The sequence below is a fragment of the Rhynchophorus ferrugineus genome, unplaced genomic scaffold (assembly GCF_030347505.1).
Source record: "Rhynchophorus ferrugineus isolate W39M unplaced genomic scaffold, kcgeb_rfMv2 rfM7, whole genome shotgun sequence".
Taxonomy (NCBI): Eukaryota; Metazoa; Arthropoda; class Insecta; order Coleoptera; family Curculionidae; genus Rhynchophorus; species Rhynchophorus ferrugineus.
In genome coordinates this window covers 3,272,782-3,298,262 of record NW_027472586.1, presented here as the reverse complement: position 1 = coordinate 3,298,262, position 25,481 = coordinate 3,272,782, and the positions used below count along the sequence as shown (strand labels likewise).

The window sequence follows — 25,481 nt, the reverse complement described above, 5'->3', positions numbered from 1 at the left end:
CATAGAGTAACTAACAGAGGTTACTAAAAAGGCATTTGAAGAACATAAATGCTGCCCTGCAATATTCCTGACGGACATTTGAGCCTCAACCACAAGATGAGCAAATTGTTGTCACTCCTATATACAACCCAACAACAAAGAAAACACTACTTGGAACATTTGCTGAAGACGTAGTCATAACATAAGACATGTCTCCGCCTACCCAGGAAAAGTTCAAGTGGCGGTCAACAAGATCCACAAATGAACTATAGACTGGAAAATACAGCCTAACAGTTCAAAATCTGTCCATCACAATTTTGTGTGTGTTTGTGAGAAATGAAACCTAAATATCACTTGAGTATACATACTTTTGTGCTTTTTAATGTTATCAAATTCATAATTAATATTGTATTAAGCGTACCTAATAAAATAGTTATATTAAAACAATATGTACAGGAAACTATTCTAGATTGTGAATTAAAAATGAAAGCAGATAGAGCTTAGTGATGTTACAGCAATTTAGAAAAATCTATTGGTATGCAACCAAGAAAACAAAAATAACCGTTTCAGCCCAAATCTTATTAAGTTCGAACCAAATCAGCCATTTGACAGATTTCAATAGCGTGTAGCGATATATTGACACCCAGTGACCTTTTTACGATTCAGTCACCATTGCGGCGTTTGAATTAATAATGAAAACATTTAGTGTTTAGTATAAAGTCAAAAATCTTGGGTATGCAACCAAGAAAACACAATGAAATAGCCACATTTTTCAACTCAAATCCTATTAAGCTAGCGGATAATTCATTCAACGGATTACAATACCACGTAATGATACGTAGACACCCAGTGACCTTTTTTAGCATTCAATCGATCGTTAATTTATGATAAAAGGATTCGCGAGATTGAGATGGTACTACGCAGTTTACAGATCAGTACAAATTCATCAGAGACGCATTAATCATCATCGTCGCGTTGGTTATTACGTGGGGAAAACCCCCTCGTGCTCGTTCCCTTACCGGTATCCACGTTTTCTCGATCCACCAGGTCCCAGCCGAGAGATTTGCTCGAATAGGTCAACGGATGAGGCATGGCGATTGTTCAATGAGAAAAAGTTTCTTTCGCACTACCACACATACGGATACTGATATTACGCTTTATTTTGGTCTCATTAAATACGGGAATCAAGCGCGTTCTAATCGAGAAGGCCAAGATACCGGTCACCTCTTCGATAAACGGGTATACGCGCGTTTTATTGGTTGCATAACGACCCATCAAAGCCGTAATCTCTGAATAATTTCGTTTTTAGGATAAATTAGGATAAAATCGGTCGTTTTAAGTCACCAAATGATTGATATCGGTGGTCGTGACCCCATATGTTGTAATATTATTTTCTTCTAAGTTATTATCGGTATTAATAGCTGGTTATCAATAAAAATATGTTATTTTTAACTCCGTCCTCTATCTACGACATCGACACATCAACCGAGAGACCTCTTGAGATTCGGCCTTGGTCTGACGTCTTTTTCGCGCGATTCTTACCGATATTTAGTACAAGCAAAGCAATAGAAAACAGTGCATGTGTGTTTCTATTTTCACATACTGGCCTCGATACATTTTTTTAATTGGTTTTCCGTTACACGCAAACTCATTATTATTGGGCTGCCCTTGCTGACAAGCCAATGTTGAAAAAACCACGGTTGAAGTTCGGCCAACTTTACTTTGGAACGGTCGCGGCAATGCAGAGATGCGAAAGATTTAAAATATGAGCGGCAAATACAATGTTTGCTGAATATACGATTGGGGAAAAAGAAATGAGTTTTTCTTAATGGATGGTTTGTAATAATACTAATGTTCATTATTCAAAGTGTTATTATGGTGATTTAGGAAGATATTTGAAGTCTCCGACAGTTGGGTGAAGGAACTGTTATGTGTTGGGTAGCTATAGGTCTTGAAATAAAATTAGTTATATTAGAAGTTATATTAAATTGTTCGACCAGTTGGCCAAATATGAAAAACAAACTGCCAGTCAGAATTATATACTTATTTTTTTTATAAGTCTGGTTAACGACTATATTTTAGAAAACAATATTCGCATTTTGAAGTTCCACGGATTTGAACATCGTTGAGAATTGTTGGGGTAAGCTGGGGTTTACCATTTAAATACATGTGCTGTGTACTTAAATGGTAAACAATATGACAATGTTGGACATTTAAAAATGCTATCTAAGGTGAGTGGAAAACAGTTAGATCAAGATTATGTTAAAAACCTATATGGCTAGAGAATGTCTTTGGTGATATAATTAAGTAAATGCAAGTGTTCCCTATAAGTAAATATAATAAAACAACTCTAACCTATAAACTATTGTGACTGTATAATTAACCATATTTTTAGATGTACTATATTGTTAAAATAAATTATATTTGATAACATTTTGGTTCTATTATTTTATTTAGGTTTAGAATTTTATTGTATGTCACGACTCAGAGTTGATGCGGCAACATTGCGACGTTTTGACGTCATACATTTAAAGGACTTAGGTTCACTGCTACTTTGGATAAACTATATTGGTCAGTTCTTTTATTTATTTTTTCCTTAACTATAAGTAAACAACAGCCGTCTAATGTTTACATGAATACCGTGAATTAACCGTCATGAATCTTAGAATTTCATGAATCTTAGAATTTAATAGCAAATGTGCTAAGGTTTTGTCGCATAGAGTGTATATGGCTGCATTACTGATAAATTCGTATGTTTTATGGATAGTATTGATCTTCAAAAGGCACGTGTCTGAATTCGATGTCAGGTCAATTGTTAATTTACAACTTAATGTGGTTTTAGTGAAGTAACATTGGCTATTTTTAAAACAACGTTTGATTACATTTGGGAGTTCGACGCTATGGAAACTCGGTCCACCATGATATATTTGATAATCTAAAAATATCCAAAAGATTATATATTTACAGGTTTGAACAAAAATTTCAGCGTGTGCATTGTCGCACAACAATGCCTCAATCATTGAGGGTGCTGAAGGAAGTGAAATAAGAAGAACGTACGTGTGAATCAAAAAGATCATCAGCTCAAAGTAGAGTAGCCGATGAATGTTCACCAAAACAACCAACAACAAATTGTTTTACAAAAAAGGAATGAATGTGTCAACCTTGATGGAGAGTCAGTTGATTATGATGATGATTCTTGCTTAAAATGGAGATTCATTGAGTAATGTGATAGATAGAATCATAAACCTGATCATTGCTATCACATTGCAGATCACAGTACACTGCGATTACGATTTCTTGATGAGAACAAAGAAGCAATGCTGCAAGAGAAGAAATATTCTACCTTGTTTAATTTTATTTTTGTAATCACAATAGTATCAATATAAAAAACAAACACCGATCGCAACATCGAATGCTAAAAATAAGCAAACAAAAGTTTTCTCCATGTTCGTTCAAACAGTTTTCCGCCCAACTTACAATCTCTAATTAACGGATATCCTGCCACAAAAAGACTAATTATCTGCTACCTTTCTCCTTATGGTTCAGACCGTTTCAATACAACGAGGAAAAAAAGGCTTTCATCGACATTCTACCAGAGCTGCCACTTGGCCTTCTTGAAGGATGAACCGGGCGGTTTCAGTTGTTGTCCAAAACTGAACGATGTAATTTCTCAAAGTTGCGGCCGCGAAAATATACTATTTACAACGATATTGATTTGTTGTTAATGTTTATTACGGTGTATTATCTTGCCGCGATTGCGTCTTTGAGGATCACGCCATTTATGTTTGTTCTCGTGTTACAACACGAATATTACAAACAAAAGTTTCTTGTTTTTGCGATAGGATGTTAATTGGGTGCGTTAATAAAATCGCTCGCGATTGTTTAACGTTCCTATTTGACATAAACGAAATTTATTATCATATCGACGATATATATCATGTATATAATAACAATATATAATTTTCACGACTATATATATACGGAAAAAGTGTAAAAATTTTGTTATCTATCGCTTAAAGGTAAAGCCCTCACATTATATGTATTTTGAAGCGAAAGAAATGAAAATCATAGTTAAATTGCTCAAGAACTTATAATATACTAAATAACTCATGTAATTTTCACTAACCTGTGATTATCTAAACAGAAGTGGCAACAACAAAACTGAAAATGGCAAAAAACACAAATTTTCACGACTATATATATGGAAAAAGTGTTATATTTTCTCGTCTCTTGGATAACGATGAACATCTCAAAACATACGTATTTTGAGGCGAAAATAACGAAATTGTTAGTTAAATTGCTCCAGAACTTATAGTCTCTGAGATATGTGAGATAAACAGAAACCTGCTAATTTTTTGAAAATACACTTTTCATTGCAAAACTTAAAAACTAAAAGCGTTTAAAAATTATTATACCATCACTCGATTAAGCGTAAAATTCTGCATAATTCATGTATTTTTCACTAACCTGTGATTATTTAAACAGAAATGAAAACAAAAAAACTGAAAATGGCAAAAAAACGCAAATTTTCACGACTATATACATGGAAAAAGTGCTACATTTTTTTACCTCTCAGATCTAGATGAAACTCTCAAATTATATGTATTTTGAGGCGGAAGAAACGAAAATCGTAGTTAAATTGCTCCAGAACTTATAGTTTCTGAGATATGAGAGATAAACTGAAATCTGCTCATTTTTTGAAAATACACTTTTCATTGCAAAACTTAAAAACTGAAAAGCGTTTAAAAATTATTATACCACTATTCGATTCAGCGTAAAATTCTGCATAATTCATGTATTTTTCACTAACCTGTGATTATTTAAACAGAAATGAAAACAAAAAAACTGAAAATGGCAAAAAACGCAAATTTTCACGACTATATACATGGAAAAAGTGCTAAATTTTTTTACCTCTCACATCTAGATGAAACTCTCAAATTATATGTATTTTGAGGCGGAAGAAACGAAAATCGTAGTTAAATTGCTCCAGAACTTATAGTTTCTGAGATATGAGAGATAAACAGAAATCTGCTCATTTTTTGAAAATACACTTTTCATTGCAAAACTTAAAAACTGAAAAGCGTTTAAAAATTATTATACCACTATTCGATTCAGCGTAAAATTCTGCATAATTCATGTATTTTTCACTAACCTGTGATTATTTAAACAGAAATGAAAACAAAAAAAAAACTGAAAATGGCAAAAAAACACAAATTTTCACGACTATATACATGGAAAAAGTGCTAAATTTTTTTACCTCTCAGATCTAGATGAGACTCTCAAATTATATGTATTTTGAGGCGGAAGAAACGAAAATCCTAGTTAAATTGCTCCAGAACTTATAGTTTGTGAGATATGTGAGATAAACAGAAACCTGCTAATTTGTTGAAAATACACTTTTCATTGCAAAACTTAAAAACTGAAAAGCGTTTAAAAATTATTATACCACTATTCGATTTAGCGTAAAATTCTGCATAATTCATGTATTTTTCACTAACCTGTGATTATTTAAACAGAAATGAAAACAAAAAAACTGAAAATGGCAAAAAAACGCAAATTTTCACGACTATATACATGGAAAAAGTGCCAAATTTTCTTACCTCTCCGATCTAGATGAAACTCTCAAATTATATGTATTTTGAGGCGGAAGAAACGAAAATCCTAGTTAAATTGCTCCAGAACTTATAGTTTGTGAGATATGTGAGATAAACAGAAACCTGCTAATTTGTTGAAAATACACTTTTCATTGCAAAACTTAAAAACTGAAAAGCGTTTAAAAATTATTATACCATCACTCGATTCAGCGTAAAATTCTGCATAATTCATGTATTTTTCACTAACCTGTGATTATTTAAACAGAAATGAAAACAAAAAAACTGAAAATGACAAAAAAACGCAAATTTTCACGACTATATACATGGAAAAAGTGCTAAATTTTCTTACCTCTCAGATTTAGATGAAACATTCAAATTATATGGATTTTGAGGCAGAAGAAACGAAAATCCTAGTTAAATTGCTCCAGAACTTATAGTTTCTGAGATATGAGAGATAAACTGAAATCTGCTCTTTTTTTGAAAATACACTTTTCATTGCAAAACTTAAAAACTAAAAAGCGTTTAAAAAATATTATACCACTATTCGATTCAGCGTAAAATTCTGCATAATTCATGTATTTTTCACTAACCTGTGATTATTTAAACAGAAATGAAAACAAAAAAACTGAAAATGGCAAAAAAACGCAAATTTTCACGACTATATACATGGAAAAAGTGCAAAATTTTCTTACCTCTCAGATCTAGATGAAACTCTCAAATTATATGTATTTTGAGGTGGAAGAAACGAAAATTCTAGTTAAATTGTTCCAGAACTTATAGTTTCTGAGATATGTGAGATAAACAGAAATCTGCTCATTTTTTGAAAATACACTTTTCATTGCAAAACTTAAAAACTGAAAAGCGTTTAAAAAGTATTATACCATCACTCGATTCAGCGTAAAATTCTGCATAATTCATGTATAATTCATGTAACTTGTGATTATTTAAAGAGAAATGAAAACAAAAAAACTGAAAATGGCAAAAAACGCAAATATACGGAAAAAGTGTAAATTTTTTTTTACCTCTCAGATCAAGATAAAACTCTCAAATTATATGTATCTTGAGGCAAAAGAAACGAAAATTCTATTTAAATTGCCCTGGAATTTATAGTTTTTAAGATATCGAATATGAACTGTTGAATTTTGTTTTTTTTTTTGTTGAAAAAACGCTTTTCATTGTATAACTTAAAAACCACGAGATGCATAAAAATGATTATATCACAATCACCATTCGATTCGGCGTAAAATTATTTTTAACTACTGTAATTTTCATAAACTTGCGATTTTTTCAAAGTCTAGTTTTTTCTTTATTGTCAGACCAATTATTTTCATTATATAAATCATGGGTCAACAGATGGGTGACATTTTAATAGGCTAAACATGAACATAGTTATATAACGTTATTATAAATCTATCAACATTCATTCACAGTCATTATACGTATTTATAAAGAATGTATTTTTATTAAACAGCAAATACAGAAAAGCTACAAAAATGAGAATGGAAGCTGGAAATGTGCTTATCAGTTATAACACTTGCATTAATTGATCAGCGAAAGCTGGTTGTTTTAACGAATTTGCCTAAAAAAACATCATGTTTCGGATGATTGAAAATCGGTTTTGTCCCAGCAGTAAAACCGTAATACTGGCGATTTTCATACTGCACTGGGTTTGTTGTTAAAGGAGATGTATTAACCGATAACATTTTAGTACCCATAAAATATTTTTATGGTTTGCTATAACTTACAGGAAGCGATACTTGCTTTCTTGAGGTTTACGACAGACGTAAATACCTAACTTCTGTTTTAAATTAAGTAACATTAAAACATCATGCGATAAAGCATGCTTCTGGTTAACTTCAATTATTCTTTAATTAGATACAGCGGCAATAGCAATTTGTAACTCAACCATCAACTATTAGGTGTGTGACCTTAAAAGTTTAAACAATACTTTTTATATTATGGCATATCTCGAATTAAGCTCATACATGTCTCTAACCAATACAATGAATCTTGATGCAAAACATCGCTGAAACGAACATATAAAGAAAAAAATAAAAAAACTAAAATTGAAATATAGGAAAATGTTCTGGCTAATTGGAAGAAAATCGCAATTATCAGTACATAATAAATTGTAATTATATAAGCAAATACTGAAACGTATATAGACATACGGAGTTCTATTGTGGGAATGTTCTGCAAAGAGTAACGTAAATAAAATACAAATTTTTCAGAACAAAGTCCTGAGAGGTATTTTTGGGCGCACCAAAATACTATAGGACTGATTACCTACATCGAGACCTTCAGATAACGACAGTCAGTCAAGAAATCAAGAGAATTGCAAAGGGGCATGAGGAAAGACTCCATTCTCATGAGAATATTGAAGTATTGCAGCTTTTGGATACCACTAGAACAGGACACAGACTCAAAAGAATAAAACCATCTGATCTTGTGTAGTGCTGTGTAGTGTGGTGCATGTAATAAAAAATACAGCAGTGACATGTATAAACATTATTTCACCAGAGACTGAGATAGGGCCGATGGGTCCTACTAGATAAATATATAGATTTAAGTTATCATAAAGACAAATTGTAGGTTAGATGGAAACGACTAGTAACAATGTAATAATTAAATAATAAAAGAAAGTTAGTATCAACCTTCAGAAAGCTGTTGAAATTCCGTGATATTCTACTCATAGGTTTGTGAGTTATTGTGCTAAGAGTGACACTACTTTTATTACATTCAAAATATGAATGGATCAAAAACAATTTCGTGTTTTAATTTTACACTGCTTCTTGTTGGGAAAAGATAGCGTTCAAGCGAAGCAATGGCTTGAAAAGATCAGAAAGAAACAATAAAACGTTGGTTTTGCTGACTTCAAACGTGGTTGTAGAGACACCGATGATGCAGAATGCAGTGGATGTCCAGTCCAAATGAGGGGGTAACACAAGAAAACATCCACAAAATCGTTTTTAATAATTGAAAAGTGAAGTTGCGTGAGTTAACTAACATCGTAAAGATATCAAAAGAACGTGTTGGTTTTATATTGCATGAGCATTTGATTATGAGAAAGCTCTGTTCAAAGCGGGCGCCGCGTTTGCTTACTGTTGATCAAAAACAAAAACGTGCCGATGATTCTGAGCAGTGTTTCCATGTCACAGGTCAATCAAAACAATTGCAGAACTAGATGAATTGAAATTCGAATTTCTTCCACATCCACCGTATTCGCCAGATTTAGCTCGTGATAGTGATACATTTGCAGTGCTTTGGAAGTGATACATTTCGCAATGAAGAGGTTGTCGCTGAAACTGAGTATTGAAATGTTAGAGCGGCGCCGTTACTACATTGATGAATAAGGGCAATGATGAACAAACAATGTTTTCGGCCCGTGTATTATTTACTTTACGGTTTTTGTGTACGGATTAAGTTCAAAACTTATCCTAATTAAGTTCGAAAAGGAATGTGTACATCTTCGTCTCATTGCAAACAAGAGAACAGACTGCGAAGAACGTGTCGAAGAATTGAACAATAGAATTCAACTAAATGTACTCCCCTTAAGTGAAGTCGATACCGAGCCCAAAAAATAAAAAAATAATAATATAATTTCATCATATCATGTCATATACACAAAATTAAATTTCAAAGTTATCAGTTGGTATTAAGCTAAATTGTGTGTATATAGTAGAATATAAAATACGTGTAGTAGATAGGTTAAATAAGGTTATTGTTTATTTTTATTTAATTTATTTTTTAAAATATATTTTAAAGTCTCCTTTTACCAACTATGGGTTTATCTGGACAGGGCCTAGAGTTTAACGTGGGCTGCGAACCACGGTCCTCAGCATTAAGCCTATCGACTGGCGAGTGACCAACTTTAGAAGGTCTTACCCTGCCTGGTTACTGACGTGACTGCAATCATTTTCCTTGTCGGATTTTATACTCTTGCCTTAGAACATTCACAAATTTTAAACAACCACAAACATAAATTTACGACCATACCCCAGGATTTGAACCCGCGGCTATCGCAACAATAGCAGGACCGTCCCATCGCCTTTACCACTGCGCCACGAGCTTATTTTTATTTAGTTATTACGACGATTATTATGTACATATTTTATTTTAAAACGTTTTTTTGTGTTAAAAATCTAAGTTTGATTATTTTTTACTTATTACTGAGTTCCTTATTTATTTTTTGAAGTCTGTTCAATTTCTTCCTATCTTTCGTGTTTTATCAAATTCAATGCATCAAAGCAGCATAAATCCGTCCAGACCATGCGAATATCATAAAATAATAAGATACAATACGAGAGGGTTAAAAGTTTATCGGTGAAAAAAAAATACGGACATGATATTTCGCCAAAATCAATGACGCATGTATAAACACCAAAAAAAAAACAAATAACTTTTGCGTCTCATAGCAACCGCCAATTATTTACTTGCAAAGGCTTCCTTTTGTCCCTCGCTGCTCTCTAATCTCGATGTAATTACATTAAGTGATAAGGAAAAAAATTAACGACCAACGTATGACGCACATTTGAAATGAATCAAATTCGTCTTCCTGTTGCGCGATGAGAAAAAATTACATATGTATGGTTTTCGATTATGTGGAAGTCCCTCGATAACAATTCCTGTTTTTCCCCGTTGTTGTTACTGAATTTTTATGTTATTCATACACAAACACAACAAATAAAGATACAGGATGGAAACTTACACGGGCACAATCGTAATCGGACTCAAGCTGTACTTATTAAACAAGATAATATGCATCTGGTTATAGTTAACCTATTAATTTCTTTCTATATGTAACTACTTATCCAATACTGTTTGGTTGGGTATGTTATATTTGTATATCTAATAATTAATATAATAGTTCCTAGTGGTTATTAAAAAATATGAAGTGTAAGGATGTGCATTTGATAAGAATATGTTGGAAATGGGTACTGATACTGTTGCAAACAGTACCTAAATGATACTGAAAGAAAAATTAAGTTACAAAACACTAATCCATACAGATAAGAAAAATTTAGAACACAGCAAGTTCAAAGGTTGGCAACGCCGGTGGATTGGTACCATGCGGTTCCCGGCTATAGAAGACCACCACGACGACGTCTCGCTCTCTTTCCTTTTCTCTAACCCCTTGTAACAGTACCACTTCCACAGCGCTACCGTACTTCCTTTACCTAACCTAATATCCTGTCCATTCTCCTGTCGACCATATGTATCATTTAATATCGCAATAAACAAGTATTTCTTCAACCAGTGTTTTAGTTCTCGTGTGAATTCCTTTCACAAAATAGTAGTGAGTGTTCGGACAAACAAGCTCAACATAAGCCACTGGAAAGGCGCTCGACACATGCATGGAAGGATAGCACGAGGAACGGAACCTGGTCAACGTTATACCACGAGACTAGCCTGATGGACGAAAACCAAAGAAGCCCATCATGCATAACATCAACACATGAACATCCTTGCATCACGAAACGGGAAACGTAAGGCACCATACTTATAGGTACCCTCAGATAAACCGGAACGCCCAAAGACGAACGACGTCCTGCTACAACTTCGATGGCAGCGCGAAGCCCGTAAAACTGCCCGCTCAGGTCGGGATCCCCATCTCATAAGCACTGCCTAGGCGATTCATTGCGTAGTTGCGGGTGCACTCCGGAACTTGCACCGCATAGAGGTACGTTCCATGGCAGCTCCACTACGAGGGGAGTGATGTAGCAATCCCTACAACCCTTTAGGCCACCACGCTTTCACCTACATCAAAGTTAAAGGTTGGTAACGCTCGTGGATGCCATGCGGGTCCCGGCTATAAAAGACCATCACGACGACGTCTCGCTCTCTTTTCTTTTCTTTACCCCCTTATAACAGTACCACTTCCACATCGCTACCGTACTTCCATTACCTAACTTAATATGCTGTCCATTCCCCCATCGACCCCATGTACTATTTAATGTCGCTATAAACAAGTATTTCTTCAACCAGTGTTTTCAGTTCTTGTGTGAATTCCTTTCACAAAATATTAGTGAGTGTTCGGACAAACAATCGTAGCGACAGCCACACATTCCGACCGACCAGACGAACATTCTTACAGAACTATAAGCTGTCCATCCCTGTGGTCTTTTCTTTAGGAGGGAGGTTTTACATCTAAACATAAATGATTTTTACTTGTTTTTACCATCAGTGTCGTCTCGAATAGCCGTTCAATCAGTCGCCTCTTCTTTCCGTTAAATAAAGTTTTTTTTTAAGTAGATTAATAGTTTTTGTGTTTCAAATCCTGGGCCATTTTATAACTTATATACATTATTTCAATGGACTGTAATGAATTCTTTCTCGCTATAAATCATCCATAGGATCGATAAAGTTCGACGTAATTTAAACAAAATAGATTGACGCCACTGCTGGAGGCGATCACGTGTCCATGTGATGATAAGTCTCGGGTCTCGTGACGAGATGCTATCATGTTGCGAACTGGTTTACATTATTTACCGGTTTTGTCGCCGCGTTCGGTATGTCTTATAACATCGTCGAGATGGTCCGCTGTTTGTTTTGAAATAGATCCAATTCTACACGATATTTAACATACTTCTATGTAAATTATTAATGTTTTGTAATGATATTTCGTCAGTTCGTTTGCATCGAAGCCATTTTTCTTTATTTTCAGACTTACAGAAGGATACGTAAATTTTCTTCAACTATTGTTACATCAACTTCAACAACTCCATTGTCTTCAGTTAATTCCTATAGCATTTACGATGAAAATAATTTATTTAAACGTAAAAAGAAACAAAAGTGTTGTTTGTTTCAGGACGTGAAGGTTCGAGTAAAGAAAAAAAGAATAGGAAACCTGTTGAATTTTTTTCAATTTTCAATCAAATTGCAAAATATCACGACTAAATGTATGGAAAAAGTGTCAATTACTTTTAACTCTTGGACAAAGATGAAATCCTCGAAACACATGTATTTTGAGGTGAAAGAAACGAAAATCTAAATTAAAATGTTGCAGAATTTATATTTTTCAAGTAAACTGAAATCCACTAATTTTTTGAAAACCCAACTTTCATTGGGCAACTTGAAAAGTAAAGGATGTCTGAAAATTATTGTACTACCATTCGATTTAGCGTAAAAATCCCTAGAATATCTTTAATTATCATTAGCATATCATTATTTGAACGAAAATATCGCAAAATTTCACGACTATATGTATGGAAAAAGTGACAATTTCTTTTAACTCTCGAACAAACGAGACAAAAACCTCGAAATAGATATATTTTGAGGTAAAAGAAACGAAAATCCTCGTTAAATTGTTGTATAATTTATATTTTCCAAGATACCTGAGAAAAACCAAAATCCACCCATATTTCGAAAATGCAATTCTTATTGTATAACTTGAGAGATTGCATAGTTAATACACCACAATTAGATTCAGCGTAAAATTCTCTAAAAACCCTATAATCTTCAACGGTCTGTAATTATGTGAATAAAAATGGCAGCAGAAATCATAAAGACGACAAATAATTTATATTTTTCAGGATATGTGAATTTAACACACAGTACAAGCAGCTAGGCTTTTAAAAGCAACAGCTCCGAACAGCAGACGAACAACCGTCGTATGTTTTAGCATCGGTTCCCAGTGATATCAGTGAAACAAGTACAAACAGTTCAAAACAAACTAATTATAGATAAAAGAGGCAGTATTAATGAACAATTAACTTTAGTAATGAAGGTAAAGGCATTTTTTAAACTCTTATGTTAAGATGGACGTAAGGTGAACTATTTGGATTTACCAAGTATTCATTAACTATATTAATTCTACGTAACATAGATATATCCATTGAAAATATCTCAACAAAGCGACATTGTTTTTAAAAATCACCTTTGGAATCCAAAACAACAATCTTGTTACATTGTATTGTTTAAATAATCTTTGTATTCTAAAAAAGTCAGGTAATAGTTTTGTGTTGGTAAAAATAGAATACCGTATGAGTGAAATGGTTTTAGCTGACTAAACTGGATGATATTCATTTGGATAACATATGGTTTCAAAAAGTCATGTCACATGACTAGTGAAACAATGCAATAGTTGGCATTTCCTTGTCTTGTCACTTGTCACTTAATCAGGATAAGGATTATGACGTCACTTGATTTCTTTTATGATGCTATACTTCAAAGTTTAATCAAAAACCTATGCCAAGAAGCTCCATATATTGAAGAATAAGAAACCAGAAAATGGTCATGGGATTGTTTGACTAATAGAGTGCGTACACATTTTTAGGGTAAATGATTGGCTCGATGAATGGAGGTAAAACGAAATGAAACAATGGTGTTTACATTATGTGACCGTTATTTATTGAAGTACTATAAAAATATAAAAACACAAATGATAAAACGGATAGCAGCGGTGTTACCTGGTGACGAGGCTTGGGCAGGCGATGGTGGCACGTCTAAACCAAACGATGGTCGAGTACTGAATGAATGGAAATACCCTTCAATATCATCCCAGATAAACGTCTACACATTGTAGTGTCTTTCCATAAAGATCAAGGTATTGTTAATTTGCTGTTCCCGCTTATCAACCGAGCCAGCAGGCTTTATCTATCTATAAAATCTCTCCTGTACAAGATGCTGGTTCGATCAGTCGCTCTATACGGTTGCAGTGTCGATCTAAAATACGTCTCACCTAGCCAGGTGGAACGTCTTCAAGCTTTTCAAAACAAAATTCTCAGGAGAATAATCAATGAACCCTGGTTCGTCAGGAACAATCAAATTCATAGAGAAACAGACGTCCCCCAAGTTCACGATTTTATATCCGAGGTTTACTCGAGATATTTCTCCACTCTTCGTCTCTCGGACAATAGATGTGTTACCGAGCCGGCCGATATTTTAGGCCAATAACTCATTCGGCTCTTCGTAGCCTTATTCTATCACAGCCGACACTACCACGTCGTGCTCTAACTCCAAATTGTCTCGACCTTCTCCGGCGAGCGATCAACTCATCTCGCAAGCTGCGTGGTGTGATAACGACGCCACGTCCTTGTCTGGCCCTTGTGCCTCTTAACGGTATTACCAGTTACGGGCACCCTCCTTACTAACAGTAAAAAGTATCAGTTAAGGTCATTGAATCAGCTGATAGGGTAGGGTTTAGGGGTAGCTCAGAGGCAGTCTCTACATAACTAGTCCAACTCGCTTATTCCTGTGGGTCTTCACGACCAGGTATCCGTAACAGGATTCCCCTACCTGGTCCCAGGCCAAAAAAAACATTGTAGTGTATTCCTTGTTAAAAATTGTTTTCCACTTGATAAAAACTAGTTGAAATTCTAGGATACCTATATTATACAAATAACTATCTCATGACCATAACCTCTTGATATGAACGCAAAAAATAGTAACAATAACATAGCACTTTGTCCGTGTTACATTTCAGTCTCAAAGTGTAAAGTTTGGATAATAAGTGTGTGGCTTGATGCTTCGTCATTTTAATTTTTTTTTGAAGATAACGATAAGTAATGTTGTCAATAATATTGTGTTTCTGTTTGTTTTTCCCAACTCTTTAATAAGGTTAATTCTTTGGTAAAAAATTGAATTGTTTTATGTGATTATTAAACGTTAATAAATACATATAATTGCATGGATATAAATCTTGTTATCTTTATTTTTTAAATCTGACTCGAAGTTTCTTTACTAGGCATCATCATCAATCATTAGATGACTCTTAACTTATATGCTCTAAGTTAAAAAAAGGTATGTTACATTTGTTTATATATTTGGCATGAAGGCCTTGTTCATAAACTACAAAAAATGCTACCAAAACAACACACCGAACTATTAAAATCATACATTACAACCAAAATGCTTAGAGTCAAACAAGGACAATCTTACTCTACAATAAAAGAAGCTAAAGCAGGTGTACAACAAGGAAGTGTACTACTGGGGCCAGTGCTTTGTCTACTCTACACTTGTGATATACCACAAATGGAAAATATCATGATGGCTACATTTGCTGATGATACTGCGATTATAGCTGTCGGAGACAACAGTGAAGAAGCTTCACGAAAATTACAACAGGAAATTGACAATATAAAGAATTGGACACAAGACTGGAAAATAAGAATTAATGAAAGTAAATCCGTACATGTGTAGTTCACCTATAAACAGACCGTACAAGCACCAATAACATTAAATAATACTATCACTCCATAGAGCAATAACGCTAAATATCTCGGAATGAATCTCGATGCAAAACTTCGCTGGAAGGAACATATAAAGAAGAAAAGAAAAGAACTGAAATTGAAATATAGGAAAATGTACTGAATAATTGGAAGAAAATCACAATTATCAGTACATAATAAATCGCTATTATATAAGCAAATATTGAAACCTATATGGACATACGGAGTTTAATTATGGGGATATTCTGCAAAGAGTAACATAAATAAAATACAAATTGTTCAGAACAAAGTCGTGAGAGATATTGTGGGTGCACCCAAATACTATAGGACTGATTACCTACATCGAGACCTTCAGATATCCACAGTCGGTCAAGATATCAAGAGAATTGCAAGGGAGCATGAGGAAAGACTCCATTCTCATGAGAATATTGAAATATTTCAGCTTCTGGATACCACCAGAACAGGATACAGACTCAAAAGAATTAAACCATCTGATCTTGTGTAGTGTTGTCTAGTGAGGTGCATATATTAAAAAATACAGCAGCGACATGTATAAACATCATTTCACCAGAGACTGAAGTAAGGCCGATGGGTCCTCCTAGTTATATATCTAGTTTTAAGTTATCATAAAATAATAAAAAAAACATTTGTATATATTAATATTAATGTCATTATTCCCAGTGATTATTACAAAATATGAGATGAGAGCATATCTTGATACGAATATGTAAGGAATGAAAATGGAGCTGCAGATAATATTGTAGATGTTGAAGTTTACTATGTACATAGACGCTATTAAACGCAGAATATAAAGCTGTAAAAGAATAATTTACACTAGGAAGCACATTTAGAGCAAATATGTGGTGTGAAAAAATCAAATTCAAAGAAAATACATCAACAATATGTGTATACCAATACTAATAACCAAACATTTATGGGTCTTTTTTAAAAATATTTTCAGAACCTTTTTACTTGACGACTCGATCATGTGTAACCCAATTTTGTTCTTTGAACACAAGCACATCAACCTTACATCGAATGTAATCATGACAATCTTGATAACACCATATATTATACATCCTTGATGATAAATTAGTATAAATAGTAAAATAGATAAGTTTATGAATGAAATACGAAACATTATCGAACCAAAAACAACACAAACAGCCTTTGAACCTGACTTTTGACGGGATAATTAATAATAACGAGAGAGATAATTTAGTTGACACAAAGCGTTTACCACGAAATTATCGTGGTTTCTTAGAAATCAGGATATTTTTGTCAAGAGGGCTAAAGTCCGGGTGACTTCGTACCAAAGGCGTTTGTTATTTGTTATTTTGCTGTCCAACAAAGTCTATTAAACGCACTTTATACATGAGATAAAGTTTCGAATCGTTTGTTTGAAAACACAACTGATATGGGATCGAGGCCCGATAAAGCAGGACTTTGAAGCGCAGAAACGGTACTTAATTGCAAAGATCTGACCTGTAATTTTCACGATGATTCCGAATAAAAGCCTATTCTATTTGGGTAGTAACTATTAAAAATTCTATTTATCCGTTTCGTCCTTTATCAGCAGAGTTTACATAGTCATTTGAGAAACATTTTCTTTGAGAGTCAGTTTAATCCCTTGATAGCAGGTCAATTTAAAAGTCCCCGACCTGACACATAGATGGCGATAGTAATGTGTTTTAGTTAGCTCTAACCCTGAAAAGATGCGTGTATATATTTGACAGCTGTCAGATCATCAGTTTGTGAATTATAGCATTTTGAGTGAATCAACTTTTGTTATCGTGAAAAAATGGATAAAAAAGAATTTCGCGTGTTGATAAAATATTGCTTTTTGAAGCGAAAAAATACAGTTGATGCAAAAACTTGGCTTGATGCCGAGTTTCCGGATACTGTCCTAGGAAAATCAATCATCAAAGATTGGTACGCTAAGTTTAGACGTGGTGAAATAGACACCGAAGAAGGCGGACGCAGTGGACGCCCAAATGAGGTTGTTACCGACGAAAACATTTTAAAAATCCACAAAATGATTTTGAATTACCATAAATTGAAATTGAGTGAAGTCCAATCGATAGTCATCCTAGTGGACTGGACACGATGAGCGCGCTCCAAAGCGTGGGAAAACGCAACAGGCTGTTGGCAATGTTATGGCGTCTGTATTTTGGGATACGCATAGAATAATTTTCATTGACTACCTTGAAAAAAGAAGGGCCATCAACATCGACTATTACATAGCCTTATTGGGCCGTTTGAAGGACGAAATCGCCGGAAAACGGCCGCATTTGAAGAAAAAGAAAGTGCTGCTTCACCAAGACAATGCACCGTGTCAAAAATCCATGAAATGGGCTTCGAATTGCTTCCTCATCCACCGTATTCTCCAGATCTGGCCCCCAGCGATCTATTCCTATTCTCAGATCTCAAAAGAATGCTCACTGGGAAGAAATTTTCGTCGAATGAAGAGGTGATCGGCAAAACTGAGGCCTATTTTGAACCAAATAATAAATCGTACTAAAAAAATGGTATCGAAAAGTTGGAGAGTCGCTATAATCAGTGAATCACCCTTGAAGGGAATTAAATTGTTGAATAAAAAAAACTAATTTTGCCAAAATGTGTTTTACTGTGGTAGGCCGGGGACTTTTAAATTGACCTGTTATTTAAATTATTCAATAGATATCAGGCACTACATGCTGCCTAAAGAACTAGATATAGTGTTCCATCACCACTCTCAAGTCAGAGTTCTAAATTCTTCTTATACTACGCAGGTAAGAGGTGAGAGTTTCAGAATTAAATGGAGAGCAATCAAAATCTGGTTTGATCTAAGCAATGCCTTATTTGCCGAATAGGAATTGAATAATTCTTAGCTATCCATGATTTAAGGTCCTCAATGTCATTATTCCGAGAGAAATTTGGGGCCCGGGATTCAAGCAGGTGGTTTTACTGGAATAACATCATAACCCATGTAAGTGAATGACGTCTTGGACAATTCTACATCTACAGAAGCAAATAGGAGACGATTTTTAAATTTAACAACGCTTTGGACGAATCTGGATGCAAAATTTCGTTGAAAGAAGCATCGCAAAAAGAAAATAAAATAAACCGAATTAAAATACAACAAAAATGTACTGGATATTTGGAAGAAAGTCTACATTATACCTACATAGAAAGTTGCTGTTGTACAATCAAGTACTAAAACCTATACACCTAATATAGTCCGTCTAGCCAAATGAAATGTAGCAAATGTTATCACCTAATCCATCCCATATTGATATTTGACTTAAACGCGTATTTAAATAGTTATACGAATGCTGTAATAGATAATTATTTATATAATCTCTTTAGTACATATTATGAATGTTGTAATAACGTCGAGTGGATCCGACATTCGTATTACCTAATAAACGTCGACTCTTCAAGTACCTCTAAAAATGGAATAAAATCACTCTTATCAATTACGACAGCTTATCACGAGAACAAAAACTGTTTTCCGTCTGATAGACATATCGAAATATATATTCGATCATATCGATCACGTTAATTGTAAATGCACAATTGTTCTTTTACAGCTTCTGATATTTGCACAGTACGAAACCAAATAAGATTATTTTTTCCTCGGTATATAAAGTTAGTTTTATCAGTTAGTAAGTTTAGTATGTTTATCAGGAAGGTGATATTAGTCCAATTGTTGATAAAGAAATAGTTTTAACAAAAAACTTGAACAGAGTTCAAAAAATGAATAAGGAACTCACTAAAAATTTTAAAAAATGCCAAATTTAGATATTTAGCACAAAAAAAAACATTTCAAAATAAAATATGTACATAATAATCGTTGCAGTAACTAAATAAAAATAAACGAAAACCTTATTTAACCTATCTGCTACACGTATTTTATATTCTACTATATACGAACAATTTAGCTGAATACTTACCTAAACCTATTTAACTATTTACAATATTATTTTAACTACTACCAACTGACTAATTTGAAGTCGGTCCCAAAACGAAGGTAAGTCTGTCAAAGTCGTCCGGTTGTCAGACTTATGCAAAATTTTTTAAAGCAAAAATCAACTAAAACTCATGGTTGATGCGGCAACATTGCGACATTTTGATGTCACAAATTTAAATGACTTATGTACAAAATAACTTTGACCAGACTATACCCCCGGTTTACTGGAATTGTGGAAGAAGCTTTATAAGTTCATCGATTTTGGTGAAATTTTTTGGGTGTATTTACGAGAATGATTTAGATTCACAATCGAACCCGATAGATGGCGCTGCGAGTTCCAGGTTTCTTTTATATTTTAAACATTTATGGGTATAAGAACATGTCATAAGAAAATCACTGATCGGATGTTTCTGTGCTCATTTTATGGTATTTCTTTAATAGTCGAAAGGAATAAATAAATAAAATATATTAGTCATCATGATTAAAGTGATAAAAAACCTAATCAAGTCACGTAATTTGTATTTAAATAAAAATTGATGTATTAAACGGTTTATTAGGCTCTTATCAATACTCGTGATTTCGTAATACTGAACAATCGGGTAATAAATTAAACAAAATAATGCGAATTTACGACCGAAGTCATTACCTTAGGCGGTGATTTTGTTAATTGAAACGTGAAATCAATGAAATTCTGGCGATTTTTTGGTCCAGTTCGAATCAGGTACAGTGACATTAAAGAATCGGATTTACCGATCTGTTAATGGTTATAATGGATTCATCCATGCGCCGATGATGGGTAAAAAGGTTCGAACGCGTCATAAAAAGCTAGGAATATTTCCCTAAAAATGAATCAACGGGCACAGACGAGTCCAGATGTGGAACTAGCGAGAACAAGTTTCGTGATTTCTATTTCAAGAGGTTATTGTAGTCTAGACATTATGATTTTTCATATTTTCAAAGTATAACCCTTTAAGAATATGCCCTATACAAATAAGAAATAAATAAAACCTCTAAGAGAACTTTAAATATCGAGTTAAACGTGTCAAGACAAATGTGTTTCAAAAAAATGTGGCAAATTCATTCTGACAGTGTAAAAATTGCATATTTTCTAGTTATCCAAGAATACTATAGAGTCAGTCCATATAATATCAACCAGAACCGTATATGATTATATTAACAGCTAATGTAACATAAATTATGAAGAACATACATTGTGAAGATTAACAGATTAACAGATAAACAGAAGAATTGATGCAGTACTGATGCTATCCAACATCTTTGGAATACATGTCCGAGACGTATACCCATTCCCTAAGCTTCCTAAATCTAACCCAGCAGTCCTAACCTTCAAATGACAAAAATAACACAAATGACTTCAAAAATACCCATCGTATACTCCAGATCCGGCTTCCTATTACTACTGGCTATCTGTAGATTTCAAAATAATGCTTCAGAGAAAGAGATTAGGCTCAAAGGAAGAAGCTAAAGCATATTATGGCAGCAAAAAAAAATAAATTGTTCGACGAAACAGGTATAAACAATCTAGAGAGGCTCTGGACTGAATGTACTCTCATAAAGGGTAGTATCTTTAAACTCCACACGTCTTTCACCATTTTGCATACATTTTATAGCAATACCAACAAAAAATTAAGTAGCAAATGGTTGAAAATAAATTTACAACCCAAATATATTCATATATTCGCCACTAGTAACATGAAGTGTTGAATTATTAACGAATGTCTAGACGTAGACATAGGAACAAATTTTATTTAAGAAAGGACGCGAATATATCAACATATAACTTAGAGTGATCCTAGTTATTATGAAACTACAAAAACCAGACAGTAAGATTTGGTATTTTGCAGGCTTATACTTAAATTTATTTCTAATTATATGTTAAAGCCTTCAATATACTAACAAAGCTTTACAATACTCTATCAAACCAACTAAAATGTTAAAAAAACAAAACAACTGAAAACAGAATAATCTTTAAAATCAAACAAGTTTTTTTTGGCAATATAATACTGAAAATATTTTAAAACAATCAAATTCCTAGTGAAATGCCAGAAAACTACATTAAATATTTTTTACAATCAATAAACGTCTGGATAAAATGAGATTTTATCGTTTTTTCTGTAATCCATGACAAAACTTATGAGCTTATCGTTTTTTTTTAATACAGATTCATTGGACATAGTCCAGGAATATATATACCATCTGTTGGTAGTTTTCAGTTATTATAGTTTTAAAATAGCGAAAAGAAATTATTGTTATTAATATTATACAACAGAGAAAAGTAAAAGTAAAAGTATTTTGTTAACTTTAACAATTAATAAATTACTTTTGGCGTGATCAGTTGAATCCAACAATATTTGTATTCAAAGGTTTATGTTTCAGGACAGTTTTAGTTAGTACAAGTCCACATAAGGAAAGAAAATAGCGGAAAACCCTCTTAGTTTTATAGTGTGATAACTTATTATCAAATACCTTATTGACTGTTATTATTTTGTTCTTAAATAATTTAAATTTTTATACGAGTTATGAGTTTTTATGGCTTTTTATTTAAAAGCACAAGGTACAGATTAAAACTACGCAAAACGTCGCAATGTTGCCGCATCAACTCTTGAGTTTTAGTTCAGTATGCCTTTGACATACAACAACATTCGAATCTAAATAAAATAATTGAACAAAAATGTTATTAAATATAATTTATTTTAACACTATAGTACATCTAAAAACTACAGTTAATCATAGAGCCACAATAGTTTATAGGTTATAGTTACAACCTTTTATCACTATTGCTTTCAAGAATTTTGTATACGTCTGACAAACGGACGGCTTTGACAGGCTCATTCGATTACACGTTCGAACTTATTAGACAGCATTGTGTCTCTTTTTAACTAGAATAAAATGAGAAGGAAAATATTATCTGATTCTAAAACATAACCTAAACATTATTTCCTAATTACAAGTCTTGTAAACAACAACAGGTGGCTGTGAAACTGTCAAGTTAGTCGAGAATAAATGCGAATGAACAGTTCTGGCCAATCAACATGCACGCTGGGATCCTGGGTCTAATTATAACTGGCAAAGTCTACATAATTGTCTTTTATTTTGTTGTATTCAGATTTCTTCGCCATTTATTAGCTCACTCGATAATGTTATTGAAAGATGTTTGAACTTTATTTATAGTTGTTTCAGTTTAGTGAATGGTGCAGTATGATGCAGCAAATGTAGATATAATAAAGGTCCTACCTAGGACATTACATCTGGATCTTTTAAATTATTTTATACGCCTTTAACGAAACAAAAATGTAACAATTTGCCACTGTCACCGGACAATATATTAAAACTGTCAACGCAATGAACGGAATGCCAGAAAACCACATGAAACATTTACATCAACCTGAAATTTTATCGTTTTTGTCTATAATCCCGGACCTTATTTATGCGTTTATTGCTTTTCGCATAGTGTCGCAAATTTCTGTTGGATATCGGCCCAGGAATATTTTTTTTCTGACAAGGCGCCAATGCCAATAACTTCTCCATATCTATTAAATCGTACGTAATTTTTGAAGGTATCATAGCCATTCGTTTCTTATCTACATACGACATACCAATGAGACAACACATTTCCACTTTTTTTCTTTTGTTATTTTGGTAATTTTGTAACTTAATTTTTCGGGATTTCAAAGTTATGACTACGGTAAACAATGATTTTTTTCTTCCACTTCAAAATTATGTTTAACACTTAAAAAAGTAATCTCGTTACAGTCATATTTTTTCAGAGCCAACTTGTTAGAACTTGTTAGAATTTCTTAGGTTTCTGGAGAAAAAAAAACTGAATCAAGTTATTTGATCATGAACTTCCGCAAGCAGACAACGTTAAATATCTGGGAATGCATTTTGATCGACGTTTGACATGGAAAAAGCATATAATGACGAAACGCGAACAGCTTGGGCTTAAACTAAACCAAATGTATTGGCTGCTAGGGCGTAAATCTAAATTCATCATCAGATAACAAGATTTTGCTGTATAAGTCAATACTTAAGCTCATTTGAACCTATTGTATTGAACTTACTGTGGGGTACAAGTAGCAAATATAACCAGAATAAAATGTTGCGAGTCATAGTCGATGCCCCATATTACGTCTCCAACAAACTGATTCAGCGCGATATCCCCGATAATGAGTGTGATTCGAAGTATTAGTACAAAGTACTCCGAAAGACTATTAGGGCATTCCAATGTACCCGCCAGATAATTAAAAGTACGCGATGACAGTTTAATGTCAGTGTCATAGGCTCAAACGCAAACTACCATACGACCTGATTATGACACAGAGTGAGATTTGATAATCTCTAGAATAAGTTAGAATAGTCTTTAGAATAAGTTAGGATACACTTTAAAATAACTTAGAATAGTATCTAGAATAACATTTAGATAAAAAGTTGTATAGCAGATCACTTAATGAAGTGATCTTTTACGTGTCAATAGAGCTATATTGTATAAAAGAAATCATATTATAATACTTATTGTCCACGGACAGATTTTTGAAGTTCTAAGAGATTAATACAAAAAATGGTATTTGATAGATGCGTCAAAAGATTCCACCCAATTCTTTTTCAATTATACCAAGTCAATAAATATATGTGTTAATAAATGTGTTATCCTGGTGTGACAATGTGTTGATATTCGTACAAACGTTCTAGAGGTTATGATTTACATCTTAGTGATGTCCTGAACAATCTTTGTGCTCGAAAAGGCAACATTTCAATCTAACAAGCCTTTGCAGTACAGCTAGCAATCATATGAACAAGTATTTCTTGGTAGGAGGGTTTCACATGTACAGACTGATATCTCTGGCACAAAAGAAGATATAGTGTCAGTGGTGGGGAATGAAGGAGATATTTGTTAAGGGTACTATTTAATGTTCTAGCCAACAAATAAATAGAGTGCGCGAAGATTTTGATAGGAAACTGATAAGAATTCGAAGATGGTGACCGAATTGGAAGTTTAAACATAACGAAACCTTATGCTTTATATTAAAAATAACTTAACTCTTTGTCCTAGTAACAATTCCTTTCTTTTCACTTTCGTATGGACCTTCCAATAAAGTTCTATAATCATTATATTATTCATATAACGGTTCATATACAGCTTGGCTGTAGGTGAATTTAATATACACTGATTCACTCTCACTCGCCTCTATTCTCCATGTCCGGATCCACTTATTTATTTTGTTACTGGAGTATTCTAGTGTTCTGGTGCTTATGCATGAGTCCCTTTTTGCAGATTTTATCGAAACCATGCGCTACTTCCAAGAACATAGCGGATCAAACTTTTTTCTCTTCAAAAGAGGGACGCTGTAGCAGTACCAATTATACCATTATAGGTCAGGACTTTATTCCTTGACCTGTGTGTCGTTTTATTTGAGATTATATCAAAGTATTACAGCAAAAAGTATCAACTAATGGCGGACAACACCTTGAAAAATAATAATAGACCCATTTTTTCATAATAACCACCTTGAATTTACAAAAAAATGAAGTCCCCGTCCTCACAGTAATATTCCAGCTCTGCTAATAACCGCGTTACCATCCAGAAAAATGAATTAACGTACCGAATGACGGTCATTCAAACGGTGTCAAGGGTTTCTCGAGCAAAATGAAAAAATAAAAACGTTTCAAGTGGTGAAACTACTCGCCGTACTATAGCATTCGAAATATCTCGTTTTGCCTAAAAATAATTTAAGCAGCAGTTGGTCTGATAAGGATTGTTTATATAAC

The 25,481-nt window shown here is 33.5% G+C and overlaps 1 protein-coding gene across 7 annotated transcripts in view; it reads right to left on the bottom strand.

The window, feature by feature from the left end:
- Positions 1-25,481, bottom strand: part of Pfrx (6-phosphofructo-2-kinase/fructose-2,6-biphosphatase) — an 80,237-nt gene that overhangs the window by 23,176 nt on the left and 31,580 nt on the right. The window contains exon 1 of one of the 7 annotated variants that reach the window (XR_013006454.1): positions 999-1,147. The exons of 5 other annotated variants lie outside the window; for them this stretch is intronic. Coding sequence is in view for 1 of the 2 variants with exons in the window: in XM_076409351.1 (XP_076265466.1) it covers positions 999-1,071 (73 nt within the window). In the remaining variant the exon portion in view is untranslated. Of the gene's footprint in view, positions 1-998; positions 1,148-25,481 lie in introns of those variants that run through there. One more of the 7 variants, XM_076409351.1, reaches the window with a different exon arrangement.